Consider the following 14746-nt stretch of genomic DNA (forward strand, 5'->3'; position numbering starts at 1 on the left):
ACTGTAGGTCTTCTAAAGATGTGTTATACCTGCCATTCCTGTCTCATGCCCTCTTTTCAAGCCCTTGGGCTATGCGCTGCTCAATAGCGTGTCTGTATAACGAGTGTCTTATGCAAAACATCATTTATTAACGACTTAAATTCCAGTTGTGCAACACCCACTGTCAATCCACACCCTGCAGCCTCATTGCGGTTAATTGGACATTGTGCCTCCAAAGGAAAGAATAAATGGCATGTATGTACTGGACCCAGTCGTTAAGTACCGGCAATGTTGGCTCAGAAATCCTAGAAGCACATGCCAAATTCACACATTAGACAAAGAAACATCTATGCGTGTCTTCTTTGATGATTCATTGATCTGTTTAGCATTGATTTCACGATGTTTGTTGTCATTTCAGTTAGCCCGTCACAACAAGGAACTGCAGGCTATGTTGAAGCCAGGGGGGACCTATGGAGAGGGCGATGAGGCCCTGGAGTTCTACGCCAAACACACAGCTCAGATTGAGGTCGGTGTCCGGACTAAACTGTGCCACATTAGATCTTCATCTTTATTGTTACCTATCAAGTTTTACTGGGAGAGTATCCTTAAACTGTTGCCTGCCTACTGTCTGACAATTAGTAGGCGTGAGCTGCAGAGGATTGCGACATGTTGGCCTCACAATTGACTCGAGGCTCGCGATGATGTTTTTCTTGGCAGTCACATCGTGTACCTAAACAGGATGACAAACACCTTTGGCATTTTATCACGAGGAGAAGGAATGCTGGTTATTGACAGTGTTCTGAACTCCAGTTGTTGGTTCAGTTTATCAGCCACTTTCTGACGGAATACAACCCTTTTATTTGTATTGCAAGTACAGTTTGTGACAGTAACCAGACGTTTGAATGAATAAATGATCTAGAAGCCACTTTGCTTTAAAGAAGACTGTTCAGGGGTTAAGACTTTTTTGTGTGATTGGTGACCGCTTCTGTGGTTGTGTCCAGATCGTGCGGCTGGATCGCACCATGGAGCAGATAGTCTTTCCCGTGCCCAACATCTGCGAGTTCCTCACCCACGAGTCCAAGCTGCGTGTCTACTACACCACAGAGCGGGACGAGCAAGGCAGTAAGATCAATGACTTCTTCCTGCGTTCTGAGGACCTTTTCAATGAGATGAATTGGCAGAAGAAGCTGCGAGGTACTCAAGAGGCTACTGGTGACACAAACACGGTTCCCTGTGCGTATTTTCCCTCAATTCTTTATCTCCTTGTTCCTGGTTTACACGATGTCCTTTTGCACCCCTCCAGGCCCCTGAGGAACCCCCCCCCCCCCATACACTCCATAAATGTTAGGTTAATTCAACGTGTTTGCATCATGTGTGAGAAGGAACTGGAGAAAACATTTTACTGTACTTCACTTTGGCTTTGATTTCCTGAACTCTTCCACCACACCTCTTGTGTGATCAAGTCATAGTCTACCAGAAACCAGAGCAGCAAGTCCCAGACTTGTAATGTCATCAAGTACCGGTATATGTCATCCATAGACTGATTTTGTGGTTTGGGGATTTTGTTTCTCTTTTATACCCAAACGAGTTTTATTCTTTTGTGGTGTTCTCAGAAAAAGTACCCATATACATAACATCCTCCTGAGTGCTCTCACTGTCATCTATAACATCTTTCCCAATTCATTGTCTATGGAGAAGCACAACACTTTATACTTGATGACATCCCAAATTTGAGTTTTTAGATTGTGGGAGGGATTTGCCTCTCTGAGACCAGAGAGATAACATGTATACCGTCTGAAAATGGGCTTAGTTCCCCTTTAAAAATGGAAGGGCGGGAAATATAAAGCATTGCACATCTTCTTCTAATTCTGAGTCTAACATGTTGGCAACACTAAAAGCATCATGGAAAACCAGCTGAGCTAAGGCAAAGAAAGCCTGGCTCTGTCAAACTTGCTTCCTGGTACACACCTCAGGTATTCCAAATATGACATCCTTGGCAAGTAGGACAAAAACAATCCTAATCCATCTGTAATGGGCATGCATGTCTGCAAACAGGCTCAAAACATATTATATTTCTTGTAAACAAAGACCTCTAGCTGACTGATAATTTAACCCAGCAATGTTGCAGGTTTCATGTGAAAAAGGGGCTTCACTCTGCCCCCCCCCCCCCTCCCCCTCAACTCTAAAGGGCCTGGAGGAATGGAAGTGGAGAGAGCATGTAAACCTTGATAAGAATGTTGTTTAGATTGTAATATAGTTACAATAGTAGCTATATAAGACAGTTAAAGGATAAGATGTGATGCCTACATATGTTCTATGAAGATGTAAATTGATGTTTTCCAGCCAGGAGTGAGTGATGTCAGCTCTGTAAGTGTGATGTGGTGCACGGTAAACGCAAAGGTTCTGGTCAGTACGCAAATTGTTGCTCATTCACAAATGAATCATCTATTTTGTGAGGAGATTAGAATGTCAGGTTCCTGGATTTAGTCTTGGTGGAAACAGAAGAACAGAGAGGTGAATTCAAAAAGAAAAAAGTTCTGGCAGGGTTTAGTGCTACAGAGTATTCATCTTTAGACTGTCCTTCTTTTTTAGTCTCGTGAATTTAGAGCTTAAACTGTGAACTAGTGTTTAAGAGGTCACAAGAGTGTCTGATGTTTTGTCTGTAAAATACATTTTAAAAAAACTACCGATGGAGCGTGACGCCGGTCCCCCATTTTTTTTATTTATTATGTTTTTTGGGGGGTATTCCTGCTTCATTATAAGCAACATTAGGACAGTAATCACGGACAATAAAAAGTGAAGTGCAGGCGTGATAAAGATGTAAACAAACCTGAAAGATCCTGAGTTGGCAGGATGCTTTAAGCCTGCCCCGTCTTAATGGGATTAATGGCTCGACCTGTGTTTCACCTACCTGCCAGTTTGAGGTCATGCTCAGTCACACATTCTTTACCTCTGACATGGCACAACCTCAGTGAGAGAAATGAAGGCACGGTAGTGAACGCAGGATAGCTGCTGAATGAACAGGTGGCAGATCAGGACCAGCAAGGCGATCCAGAAATAAGATCCTCAAAGGACCCTCATAAGTACTCTTTCTTTAACAATAAGCAACTCTTTTCACGAGTCTTAAATACCGTAGTCGTGCAGGCCTCAGCGCTGCGTTGAGTTGTCCCATGGTCAGGCCTGAGGGAGGCTGGTCCGTCTGTGATGAGACTACACGTGACGACAGCCACCTCACTCAGATCCGAATAGGATTGGAGAAGAGCGCAGCTGGAGACCATGTTGTTCCGCTGGTGCTAACCACTTGTCATGATGAATAGAGTGACTTCTGATGCTTAAAGTTCCCACCCGCAGTTCTTCTTTTCAAATAAACAGACTCAAAATAGCAATGGCACCATACTGATCTCCTGACCTCGGTCTGAGAAGGGTGTGTGTGTGTGAGTGTGTGTGTGTGAGTGTGTGTAATGCGCATGACAATTGTTTTTGTGTGCTAATAGCTGTAAGTTTTGCCTGTTTTTACCCTTCAAAGTGAATCCTTTGGTACCAGTTGTGGTGCTGGCAATGGCACTACACAGATATCTGATTTGGTTTGATACATGCATTTCACCCCAAATTGTATGGATTTTGTCAAATGACTCGAATGACTCCCCACTCAAAATTGGAGTGATTCAAATTAAAGTCTAATTGATGAAAACATGGCAAAAATGCTGTTTTGCTGTGGAGAAACACGATGAACGTTTGCCACAGATATCATTGATCTCTTAGCTTTGACTACGATTAATTGGAAATATACTAACGGCACAAATTCTCTGTGTTTTGCTTCTCCTTGGAGTGATACTCTGTTCAAACTGTTCTTTTTGTGCTCGGTGAGTTGATATAACGATGGCTGCAGGATCTGGCTGCAGTACAATGACCTGTGAATTTGAACACCCTGTCCTCCAGCTCAGCCCATCCTGTACTGGTGCTCCAGGAACATGTCGTTCTGGAGCAGCATCTCCTTCAACCTGGCCGTGCTCATGAACCTGCTCGTGGCCTTCTTCTACCCTCTGGAGGGAGTCCGTGGAGGTCAGTCTGCTAAAGTCTTCACCTTTTCAAGCTTCCTCTTGGGAGAGCAACAGGCGGTTGTGATCGAGTCTTTGTTTGTTTGTACACTGTGTTTAACAGACTGACTGTGACTATTACCACTTAGGAAATGGGAGTGAGCGGCAGGAGGCATACAGTACACATTGTGCTTGATCAGAGACCTGTATGAATTTGGGTGACGACTTGTCGAGAGCTTTATTTAAAGTGCTACACCTGTGCAGCTCTTTGCAGCCAGGTAGCGAAACATCCGGTTCAGCGTGTACAAGAGGACGTTGTCCTCCGCTAACCTTGTGATAGGGAAGGTAGGGCCAATGTGCACTCTGGCAGGAGTTACCCAGAAGGGGTGTTGTGTTGGATAATGTATTTGTCGAACACAACAAAAGTTTCTGAAACTAATACTTTGACAGCCACAGAGCATAATAAACTTAAAAAGGGCTCGCACCTCTTCAGATCTGAGTCTGTTTAGACGTGTTGGGGACTTGTTCTGCATGAGTGAAAATAACTTGTACAAGGGCCTGATTGGAGTGTGTTTTGCAGTTTGCTCAGTTACTTTATAATAACCACCGGATGAGTGCCAACATAGGCTTAGCAAAAACCATAAACTGCACCCTATCTAGTCATTATTTGTTCAGTTTACATGTACTAGCACTAGTTTGACGACGCTGATCGACTTTTGTTTGTTTTTGTTTTTGAGTCAAACAGTGTGACCGGCATGCAATGCTAAATCTGAAGAATTCTCATTTTCAGCTTCAAAAGAACTGAGAATCCAACATAATCATGAACAGCACCATCTTTCTCCATCTGAGAGCTGAACACAGGAGATTGAGTGCAGTTCATGAGAACATTTGCTTCACCCTGGAGACGAGGATCTTTGAACACTTCCTGATGGGGCATATAATATCATACAGCACATGTATTTATAGCAGTTTGCTTGTGATCATACCTCAAACGTAGGATGCATTATTAGTGTTCAGCATGCACAGGACTTTACAGAACACGGTGTGCTCTCGTGCCTGTGGTTTGGGTGTAGCCTCACACCTCTCAAAGTGAGTTTCACCACAACTAGAGGTGTGATGACAATGCAATTCCAGCAGAAAAATTTGCATCTTGAAGTGTTGTGCCGTCACAAAAGACCAAGATGGATTTGTTTTTAATTACCTCCTAACCTCTTTAATAACATATTTCCTGAGCTTGAGACATTCTCTCACCGGTCTCGGTTTGAGTTGTCTTTTTCTCCATATGTGTCACTTCTGGTAATCAGTTGTGTGCCTGTGTGTTAGTGTGTACGGATTTACGTAAATACTGTGGTCTCCCCGTAAGGTCAGAAACTCTAGCAGGAAACATAATACCCTGCTACTGACTGTGTGGAATACACCACTGAAAGTGACACCTACAGTACCTCATAGGAGGTAGATACACACACACACACTCACACTCACACTCACACTCAGACTCAAACTCTCATGTAATCTGCGACATTTACATCCTTTGTTTGATCCGTTAATCTGCGTCAAAGCTGCTGAAAATCATGTCACAGATTCAAACTTTCATTTTCTTTATGGATCCACGTTTATTTTTGCCTGTTGCATTGAGAAGGTTATGATACCAGCATTTCAGCTGCTAGACTGCAGCGACTAGACACACGCATGTCTCTGAGGAAAAATAGAGAACCAAAACCACACAACAAACATTTACGAAACAACCTGATGAATATGTACAAACGACATGGAACTCCAACACTGTGTGGACAATAGACAACAAACCGAAAGCTTTGTTTTAAATGAGCTTTTTCACCGGGAATTAAAAAACAAAAAAAACAAGGTAATTCCGTTCCTTTGTGGGAGCCACATATTTCACCTTGTTGCCCTCACCATATTAACCTCTGATCAGTCAGGCTCTGTCATGTGGCCTAAATGTCTGGATTTAGGTTGGGGAAATCTGGTCTGGTGTTTGGTCACAAGGTGTGATAGATTTCTAATAAATAAAATATTCATTCAAAGGGATTTGTCGAAGTGATACCTACTCCTGCATGACAAACCAAAGGAATGAGTGGCAGACCTGAGGGTGTTTTTACGTGCAGTCTTGATGTTTTTTTGTTTGTTTTGCCGTCTCGTATTCCTTTTCTTCTTCTTTTTTTTTTTTTACTCTGTTCTCCTCGAGGGCAGTATTGGTGGGGATGTGAAAAGCCGCAGGCGTTAAGGCCGGCATTGTTCCAGTGCAGCGTAGCAGAGAGAAGACGCACATTGTGATTCGCATAAACTTTCAATTGTTCTGTCTGGGGTCAAACGGCGAGCTCCCTTTTGTTTGAACTTCCTCACAGTGGTGCAGAAGAGACAAAAAAAGACGTTAGCTTTAGAAACTCCATGGGGCTTTTCAGTGTCAAAGGTTCTTCTGGGAGCTTAACAGTTCGTTCCAGGACACGCCAATGTTGGCAACGAACTGAAGCCAAATCAAAAGAAAAAAAAGTCTCCGCCACTGTTGAGTTAACTGTTCAGTGTCTATGCACACACATGCTCACGCGGTGTCCTGGATTTAATATTAGCTCAGGTGGTTCTCATGTTCACTGCTCGTAAACCTTGAATAAGCCGAGCTACTCCAGTGAGCTTCATTTGGGTACGTTTGACACACTTTTATATCGTTACGTGTACATGCTCAAAGGAGCGGTATTTAACATTCAAATCACCTTTTGCTTTGTCAAGATAGAGACTGGCATATTGTCTACCTGAGCAGAGAATGATCTCTCTCTGTCGCTGTCTCTCTGTCTCTTTCTCTCTGTCTCTGTCTCTTTCTCTCTCTCTTTCTCTCTCTCTCTGTCTCTTTCTCTCTGTCTCTGTCTCTGTGTTGTTATCCGAGCTTCTCTGTTCTTTGTTGACTTAGCCGTGCACGTCCCACTGGTTAGCTCACAGCTGCAGCTCTGCACATCTCTCATACAGTGTTCACAGCTGATAACACCGTCCCGATCGGCAGAGTTGTCCACCCTCCCGTTCCCCCCTCAGGTAAACGATGTTGGCTCTGTCCGCACTATCGCCGTAGTTTGCACGATCAGCGCTTTTAGCAGCATTTACTACGAACCCCAGGCTAGCTGTCGACATGTTGAGAGGCAATCGAAATGCTCCCGGTCTCGGTTCTTGCCCCTTTAATTTGCAGATATCATAGAGCACGTGATTAAAATCCCTATTCATTTTTATGTCAGCTGCACACCTCACTCACCTGTCTGTCAGAGGATGTTTCCTCTAGGCGGTTTGTTTGAAGATAAACTGTGGTTGGGATCTTTTCCCGACCCTTGACCAGTAGACTCAAAGTACCAGAGTCTCCACCCTGTCACTGGCACTTCTCCATTACGTGACACTGGAGCTATAGCGCTGACACTTTCCAACAATAACAGGCACTTCTTTATTTCCATGTAACAAACTGTGTGTGGAATTCACTGCGGTGCAGTGTAGTGGTTTAAAGGTCAGTCTCTCTATCTTCTTATAGCTGCAGAGTAAGCTAGATGAACAGACCGCACTATCGGTGTGTGACGTCCAAACTGCCGGGTCGGGTGCAGTGCAGAGTCCAAGCGCCCAGGCAGCTTATAGGGCTGCGGGACCATCCCGATGAATTACGCTGGAAACGAGCGTATTTTTAGCCAACCGGAGGTTATGTAACAAGTACCTGCCATGTGATCTGTACACAGAGAGGCGTGAAGACGGAGGCCTCAGCACGGCGGGGAGGCACTGAGAGTGGCGTTCTCGGTGCCGCAGAGAAAAGAAAGCCTGAGTGACCTTTTCAACTTGAGAAATGCATTTGTGTGCTAACACAGAGGAATTTGATTCACACTGAGTCAGTGTCTGGTGAGCTCCTGATAACGCTTTGCTGACCTGCAATGGTTGATGTGGAACTGTTGTGTAAGAGCCAACGTATGCATGCCTTTACTGCAGCTATGCACACATCACAATTCTTTCTAAATATGCAGAGAGGATGAGTTAGAGTGAAGCTGCCCCCCCCCCCGAGTAACTGAATTTGCCTCTCGTTGACGAGGTCAAAAGACGACAATACACTCATTTCACACCTGTCCCAAATGTGACCTCCTTTATCCTCAGGTACGCTGGAGCCCCATCTGTCTGCCCTGCTGTGGATGGCCATGCTGGTTTCCCTGGCCATCGTCATCGTCCTGCCTCAGCCTCACGGTATCCGGGCGCTTATTGCTTCCACCATCCTGCGTCTGATCTTCTCCGTGGGCCTGGAGCCCACGTTGCTGCTGCTGGGGGGTTTCAACGTAAGTGTGTATCCGTGTGTTCAGAAAGCGATGAGCAATTGTTCAGGCCTCACATGCGGCATCCCATTTAGATCATGCTTTATTGCACACGTGGATGCTTGACTGGAGTTGCCTTCGGCAAACAGCGCAGTCACATGCCAAACATTAACGTAACATTAAACGTATCGATGCAGGAACACACATCTCCTGATAGCGTAGCATAGCAACAAGCAGTAAGCCAGATTCCACCATCAAGTGCACGCAGTGGTTTAACAGTTGAGGGAGCATTGCAGCTGCAACTATAAATGTCACTCGTAGCTGTTGATGCATTAGCCCCGAGCAATAGGCGTTTGAAAATCCGATCCAAAGCTGCTGTAAACCTTCCACGGCCACTGTCTCTGCGTTACACGTCGTCTCTGTGCTGTCCGTCGTTCTCCAGTTGTGTAACAAGGTGATCTTCCTGACGAGCTTCGTTGGGAACCGGGGAACCTTCACGCGTGGCTACATAGCCATGATCATGGACGTGGAGTTCCTGTACCACCTGCTGTACCTGATAATCTGCAGCCTGGGGGTCTTCGTCCATGTCTTCTTTTACAGCCTGCTAGTACGTGAGCACACACGAGACATATCAATAAACCATTATTACACATGTACACGCGTGGACATAGACACAAGGTGATGGTGTACAAACAATGTTCAGCTTGTCCCGAATAGGGGAAAAAAAGCATTTACATTGTAACATGAGATAAAAATGGATTTAGATGCCTTTTGATTGCCCATAAAGGTTCACTATTCTCCACCAACATCATTTAACCATGAGATGTTTGCATGGCGACTTATGTAAATCGAAAAATGTGTCCTCTGTCGACGTTTTAAAAGCACACTCTGGACACGCATATCTCTGAATCCTTCCTCTTTCCAGCTCTTTGATCTGGTTTACCGAGAAGAGACCTTGCTGAACGTGATAAAGAGTGTGACTCGCAACGGCCGCTCCATTGTTCTGACAGCCGTGCTGGCTCTCATCCTCGTCTACCTCTTCTCCATTGTGGGCTACATCTTCTTCAAAGACGATTTCATCCTGGCTGTCGACAGGATACCCAACAAAACTCTAGGTACGTCGAAACGCGGATTAATTCTCACTTCTCTTACTGCGACGCCCATAAATAGCTTAACCTCGCTGACCCAGACAGTCAAGAGACTGAAAAATGGAATGTTTTTTCTGCAGCCCACACACACACACACACACACACACCGGTTTTGTATGAAAACACATGTAGTCAAAGTAAAGGAATACAAAAAGTGTTTTACTTTTATGTCCATATGTATCTCGCTTTTAGCATCACCAACAAGCGTATGAAGGATGTCACCATTTATGTGCATTGTGGAAAAAACATTGTCTTGTTTCCACCAATTGAATAGCGCATGGGGCCAGTATGGTGGGAGACTACTTCTCTGGCGGAGTGTGCCAGAAAGAAAATGGGGAGAACTGTTCCACAGAGGCCGTAAAGGCGGGTAGGTTGACAAAACTGAACGGAAACTTTGCTTGTGCGTGTGACTGGGCCGCTAGGGTCGGGGGGTTTGTCACGTGTGTGTGCATGCGTGGCTCTCAAGAGATTCCCACGTGTGTGCTTAAGTGCAAGCCCGTATGTCAATATGCGAAGGTCTTTATGTCCTCACGGACGACTCCGTGACTCAGCCAGAGGAGATTCGTTCCACCGAGATGTAAGTCTGGGCGGCTGGGTGGTCACGGGATTAAACCCGGGCTTTCAGGGAGCAGGGTGAAGGGGTTTAGAATCGCCTAAGACCTGACGTAGGGGCTCAAGGTTAAGAGGTCAGGGATTAATTGCCATTAGGTACAAAGCAGGTCGATGGGTGCACCCGTTGCTGGCGCCGAGAGCTTCTCACAGCAAACAACGAGTTCCTCCAAACCTACTGACCTCAATGTGGAAAAGCCTCCAATCAAAGAGGAACACATGCACCACCTTCACATCGACCGGCCAACCATGTGGAATCCTCACACTGGTGCGACTTTGTCTCGGCTTCCCTATCCGTCATCACCAGGCTGTCTAATTACGATGGTCTGGTGACTTGTTTCTATGTGGATCGAAAATTCCCAGACTTGTTATGTTCTCAGAGACCCCCTACGCTGAGGCTGATAATAGTATCTATATATAAGAGTATATAAAGTTGGTTGTATATTGGATCTAAAGTCTTTTATTTTTAGTGTATCCATTATCTTAGTGGCCTCTCTTCTTCATGGATTTAGGTGTAAAGGCATCATTGACTGGTAGTAGCAATGCAGCTGACGCAGCAGATAACGCTTTGCATTCTGCCTGTTCAAAGAATGACTATCTGACGGTATCTGCGTGTCTCCATTTAGCTTCCGTTGCAGTCCACCCGTCGGCGGTGGTGATCGAGGACAAGGAGCGATCGTGTGACTCCCTGCTCATGTGCATTGTCACAGTACTGAGTCACGGCCTCAGGAGTGGAGGAGGTGTCGGGGACGTCCTGCGGAAGCCATCCAAAGAGGTACAAACCACAGGAACACAAGGACAAGGAAGACATCACACCCAAGCCCAGTTTTGATTTATGAGTTTATAAAGCCGCATTATTAAATTACCCTCCCCCGCCTTGAAATAGTTGCACACATTCTGCCACTTACCAACATGCAATACACGCTCATGCGTGCACAATCCCTTGCCAAACACACACACACACAGATTAAATTAAATTGAATTAGAGTGGATGGAGGAAGCTGATATTAGATCTTAAAATGTTTTAATGACATTTTATTCAACTCTGACATCTAGAAGTACTCTACGTAACGTATTTGACCCAATAATCAAAGAAAATCGAGTGGTTGGCTGATTCCCCATCCACAGGATGAGGTGGTTTCTAAGAAGTAAAAGCTGCAGTAAGTCTCTTGATTTGAGACTTGCTGCGTTGGCTGGTGAGACAGGTTGCATGGGGGACATAACTTCAAACATGCCAGAAAAAGCATTAATGGTACTTATCCAGGATAAAGACAAGCTTGTGTAAACTTGTGTAATACTTGTATAAACACTTGTTAGGCTGGGCCGCAGCGGCCGGACTTTGGAAGTAGGAGGAGGACACAGAGAGTACGTGTGCCCAACCAGGTGTTTATTTCACCAACAAAAACAACAAACAAATACATGGCATAACTTTTCCAGGGACCACGGGCAGCATGTGGTCCTGGCAGCGACAGACTAGATGTAATCATGGCAGCCTTATATAGCCTGCCACTAACGAGGACCTCCACATCACTGCAAGATAGGCGACTCCGCCCCTCACTCTACCACACAATCCCCTAATCTACAACAATACATTAAAATAGATGCCTAACATTCTAAAGGTCAATTCTCTATCTGATCAATATTGTGGTAAAACTTCACCATAGAGATCATCTCTAGCCCGAACAGAGGATTCAATTTTCATACCACCCCTCTAGTAATTCCCACATGGTACATTCCCGGAACTATAAAATGGTGGGCTTGTATCCTGGGGACTCTTTTAGGATGAACACCCTGGAGAGGAAACACAGCAGAGGTAAGTAAGAACATGCATGTTATTTGACAGCACTATTCATATATTCAATCATTTAAGTTACAGATAAGCAAACTAATAATATGTTTGTCTACAGGCCCGACCCGCAATGGAGAGGATCTTTGTCACATTTCCTTCCCCCTCTCCTGCGAAGACATGGTACCTCAAACTTCATGTACTCGAGACAAACAGTCAGCCACCGTATTAGTTTTCCCGGATCTGTAGCGGACTGTAAAGTTATATGGTTGCAGAGCCAGATACCACCCAGCAATGCGCATGTTGGCGTCTTTCATCCGATGCAACCACTGGAGGGCACGATGATCGGTCTCCAGATGGAAGTGTCGTCCAAGGAGGTAGTATCGGAGTGTGTCAATGGCCCACTTCATTGCCAAACACTTTCTCCACCGTAGAATACCTTGTCTCTCTGTCCTTAAGCTTGCGACTGAGGAACACAACTGGCTTCATATCGCCGTCCACTTCCTGCAAAAGCACCCCACCAAGGCCCACTCCTGAGGAGTCTGTTTGCAGGGTGAATGGCTTGTCAAAGTCAGGGCTCTGCAGCACGGACTGGGAGCAGATGGAGCTTTTCAGGTCCATGAAAGCTTGATCACACTCCTTGGTCCACTGCACTTTGTTGGATGCTGAGGCTCTTGTTCGGTTGTTAATAACCAGTGAACTCTGCAAAGTGGGGAATGAACTTCCTGTACCACCCCACCAGGCCCATGAAACTCTTCACCTTCTTCTTGGTGGTAGGAACAGGGAAGGCCTGAATGGCGTCCACCTTCCCCACTTGAGGCTTGATCTCGCCCAAGCCAATAACATAACCCAAATACTCAACCTCTTTCTGGGCGACGGCACATTTCTTTGGATTAATGGCTAACCCTGCAGCTTTAATACATTGCAGAACTTGTTGCAGATGTGACATGTGTTCCTCCCAGGACTGGCTAAAAATGACCACGTCATCCAAGTAGGCAGCTGAAAACTCTGACACATCTCTCAAAACATGGTTCATTAGTCTCTGAAAAGTAGCTGGTGCTCCATGGAGGCCAAATGGCATCACCTTAAAGTGATACATACCAAAAGGAGTCCTAAAGGCTGTCAACTCACGAGCTTCCGGTGCTAACGCAACCTGCCAGTAGCCTTTACTCAGGTCCAGGGTAGTGATGTACTTTGCTCTGCCAACTCTCTCCACCAGGTCATCAATTCTGGGCATAGGGTAGGGATCAAAGTGAGACACAGAGTTCAGGTAACGGAAGTCAATGCAAAATCTCAGTGAGCCATCTTTTTTGGGTACCAACACTACTGGGCTGCACCATTCACTGCTGGATACCTCAATTATACCCAGCTCCAACATCAACTTGATTTCTTTCTGTAACTCAAGCACCAACCGCTCAGGAATCCTGTAGCTCCTCTGCCGCCCTGGAGCATCCTTATTTAGCCGAATCTTGTGCTGTCCAAGAGTGGTGAAGCCCGGTGTCTCACTGAAGAGCTTTGGGTCCAGAAGAGGAATCACATCTGCCTGCTCAGAGATGGACAGATGAGACAGATCCACTGGACTGGACTCCACTGTGCTGGCAGGAAAGAACTTTTCAGTCACCTCCTCATCCTGGACTGCACGAACGAACAATTGATGGTGCGTTGGTTCCTGGCAAACCTGGAACTCCTTTAACAAGTTTACATGAAATTTCTGATGTTTCTTTACTCTCTCTGGCATATAGATTTCATAGGTGACCTTCCCAATCCGTGTTGTGACTTCATAAGGTCCATGCCACTTGGTCAAAAGCTTGCTGTCAGAAGTAGGAAGCAATAATAGTACCTTTCCCCCTGGTTCAAAAACCTTCTCTCTTGCTTTTTGGTCATACCACTTCTTTTGGTTCTGTTGAGCCGTCCTCATGTTCTCCTAGGCCAGTGCCGACATCTCGGTCAACATTTCTCTCATCTTGACCACGTATGCCATCACATTCTCTCCCTTTGATGTAGGATTTTCCCAGTAGTCTTTCAGAAGATCCAGTGGCCCTCTCACCTGGCGTCCATAAAGCAGTTCAAATGGTGAGAAGCCGGTTGAAGCCTGTGGCACTTCCCGGTAGGCAAAGAGCAGATAAGGCAGCCATTGGTCCCAATCCGTTCCTGTGCGGGACACAAACTTGCGCAGCATGTTCTTCAGTGTCTGATTGTATCTTTCAACTAGCCCGTCCGTTTGGGGGTGATAAGGGGTGGTCTTAATTATTTTTACTCCTAACAGCTGATAGACCTGTTTTAGCAACCTAGACATAAAATTAGTCCCACAGTCCGTCAGTACCTCTCTAGGTATGCCTACCCTGGAGAACAGCTGTAAAAGGCAATTAGCAACATGTCTGGCTTTCACAGACTTTAGGGGAAAAACTTCAGGATAGCGAGTTGCATAATCACAGATTACCAAGATGTACCAGTTACCAGAAGAAGTCTTCTCTAATGGTCCCACTACATCCATGCCAATTATTTCAAAAGGTGTCTCAATAATTGGCAATGGCTGTAGCTGAGCCCGTGCACCCTTACTATTTGAAGTCAGCTGACACGTCTCACAAGAACTACAGAACTGCAAAACCTGACTGTACATACCTGGCCACACAACAAGACTGGCAATCCTACGCAAAGTTTTTTGAAAGGCCATATGTCCTGCCCATGGTACTGTGTGCCCAAGATCCATCACCCTTTGTCTAAACTGCTGTGGTAATGCTAAAGCCTCAACATCCCTGTTGCACTGATAGAGAATCCCATTTTTTACTACATGGGTAACTTCCTCTAGACAATTTGGGTGACCCTGCTTGATCCCCTCAACCTCTGTCACCTTGTCAAACCAAAGTTTTAACGTCTTCCTTCTGTAATGCGCCTACATCTAATGGTAGG

The 14746-nt window shown here is 45.5% G+C and overlaps 1 protein-coding gene across 1 annotated transcript in view; it reads left to right on the top strand.

Annotated features, from left to right (window-relative positions):
• The window catches only part of itpr1b (inositol 1,4,5-trisphosphate receptor, type 1b), a gene marked incomplete at its 5' end in the record, with an annotated part of 70958 nt that overhangs the window by 45273 nt on the left and 10939 nt on the right, over nt 1-14746 (top strand). The window contains 8 exons of the mRNA XM_079266013.1: nt 398-505; nt 981-1173; nt 3919-4041; nt 8142-8317; nt 8736-8900; nt 9219-9408; nt 9716-9808; nt 10677-10825. Of these exons, the coding sequence (XP_079122139.1) occupies nt 398-505; nt 981-1173; nt 3919-4041; nt 8142-8317; nt 8736-8900; nt 9219-9408; nt 9716-9808; nt 10677-10825 (1197 nt within the window). The remainder of the gene's footprint in view (nt 1-397; nt 506-980; nt 1174-3918; nt 4042-8141; nt 8318-8735; nt 8901-9218; nt 9409-9715; nt 9809-10676; nt 10826-14746) is intronic.

Source organism: Melanostigma gelatinosum, assembly GCF_949748355.1.
Source record: "Melanostigma gelatinosum genome assembly, chromosome: 3".
In the NCBI taxonomy this organism is placed as follows: domain Eukaryota; kingdom Metazoa; phylum Chordata; class Actinopteri; order Perciformes; family Zoarcidae; genus Melanostigma; species Melanostigma gelatinosum.